This window comes from Notolabrus celidotus, unplaced genomic scaffold (genome assembly GCF_009762535.1).
Source record: "Notolabrus celidotus isolate fNotCel1 unplaced genomic scaffold, fNotCel1.pri scaffold_530_arrow_ctg1, whole genome shotgun sequence".
NCBI classification, from domain to species: Eukaryota; Metazoa; Chordata; class Actinopteri; order Labriformes; family Labridae; genus Notolabrus; species Notolabrus celidotus.
In genome coordinates, this window is record NW_023260331.1 from 12,501 (window position 1) to 14,259 (window position 1,759).

The 1,759-nt window shown below is 49.8% G+C and overlaps 1 protein-coding gene across 1 annotated transcript; it reads left to right on the forward strand.

Moving 5' to 3' along the window:
• Positions 1-81: 81 nt before the first annotated feature.
• Positions 82-841, forward strand: LOC117809895 (actin-binding Rho-activating protein-like; the record flags this gene model as incomplete). Its single annotated transcript, XM_034679404.1, has 1 exon — positions 82-841. A coding segment is annotated over exon 1 (636 nt), but the record flags the coding sequence as incomplete, so codon positions are not given.
• Positions 842-1,759: the final 918 nt, after the last annotated feature.

The following is a 1,759-nucleotide window of genomic DNA, read 5'->3' on the forward strand; positions in this document are numbered from 1 at the left end:
GCGCTCTGGACGTTTCCGTGACGATCCATCGTGGATATAAAGGCTGAGTGGAGTGGATTTTCACCCGTGACCGTCTGGGAAAGTTTGCAGATTGGAGCTTGAACCTGAAACTTGCAGACGATTTAAATCAACTTCTTAAAGACTTTGAAGACTTTGCATCGTCACCGTCTGATTCTTCACACATCCCTTCTGGTTTCCTGTCACCATGAGCGGCGGTGCGACCACCACAGTCCCCCCACAGGAGCCCCAAGCTTTCAAACGTGCAGTGCGAAAGATAAAATGCGCCGCCATGGTGGCCAGCTTGGCGAAGAGCTGGCAGGGCTGGGCCAACGATCACTCCAACCAGCAGGACGCCATCCCGACCGGCTGGATGCCTTCATCCGTGGAGGAGGTGGACGAAAAGGAGCGCAGCCACGTCGTCAAACTCACCGTCAAGCCGCGTAGCATCACGGCGGATCCAAGCGACTCCGGCGGGAGCAAGATCCGGGCCTGCACCGTGACCAAGACCGTGCAGCCCAAGCGCAGCGAGTGCAGCAGCAGCGACGTCGTCAACGCCATCCGAGGGAAGATGGAGTCAGGCCCGGAGCAGAGCAAGCCGTTCTTAGGCAACGAGTCGCCGACGCGGCGGCGTCAGATGAGGGCGCTGCAGCACGCGGGAGAGGGAAGCGGCGTCATCCAGGACAGGAAGCTGATGCTGCAGGAGAAGAAGCTCAGTTCGAGGAGCAGCAGCGTGGACACGGAGGACAGCGGGATCGGAGAGGAGGCGGGGCTTAGCGACAACAGCGAATCGAAGAACGAGGAGACAGACATCCTGTTCAAGAAACACACCACGAGGCCGAAGGTAGAGTCTGATGATGTCGGTGATTTAAAGTCGTGCACACGAACACAAACCAACCTTTAGTATCACAATCAATAGCACCAAGCTTTTCAGCCTCTTTTATCTCGTTGTTTTGGTTTCACAGGAACAGAAACATTCAGTTATTGAGAGGGGAACTCCAAAAATGATGATAGTTTCATTGCCTACATATGCAAAACTCTAAAGTATGACACACAGATGCATGTTTTACCTTTTAACCCAGCTTCATGAGATTATTTGGCTGCAGGGAAACAAATCTAAGCTAGCTTCTTCGCCCGTTATTGCAGATTGAAACGATCAGCTTCTATTTGTGCATGACTCAAAGTGAATTTAAAAGCCCCTGTTGTGTGAAAAAGGACTCTGCAGATCATAACCTTGCAGATTTTCCATCGTTAGCAGGGAATGTCCCATGCAAAATCCAAAATAGCCCAGGAGGGAGACGCTGCAATGGAGCATGTTTTGAAATTTGTCCTGTATTTCCAAAACATGATATCTCTGGATGATCTTCAAACACGTCTGGAGTCTAGGCGGTGAGAGGAACACCTTAAAGTTAAAAAGTCAAACTGTGTCGCTCTTCAGTTTGATTATTCTCTTATAAAGTTTGGAGCAGACGTTTAAAGTCTCTACAAACACTGATGTTCCTCTCGTCCCTGAATCAAACACGCAGCAGGGGGATGGATTAACGTTGAAGTATTTCCACAGCTCACATAAACAAGTTCAGTCAGAAGTCTTTCTGATGTCACCTGAAGAAATCCAACACCGGGGTTGCAGAACTCTGACAGTAAAATCTCTGCTATAAAAGGCAAACGACGTGTCAGGGGGGTCGCCAGAGATCCAGTCCAACTCATAAAAACACAAGCTGGACTGCAGAGCGGTGGAATATATGTAAATAAATATAGACGT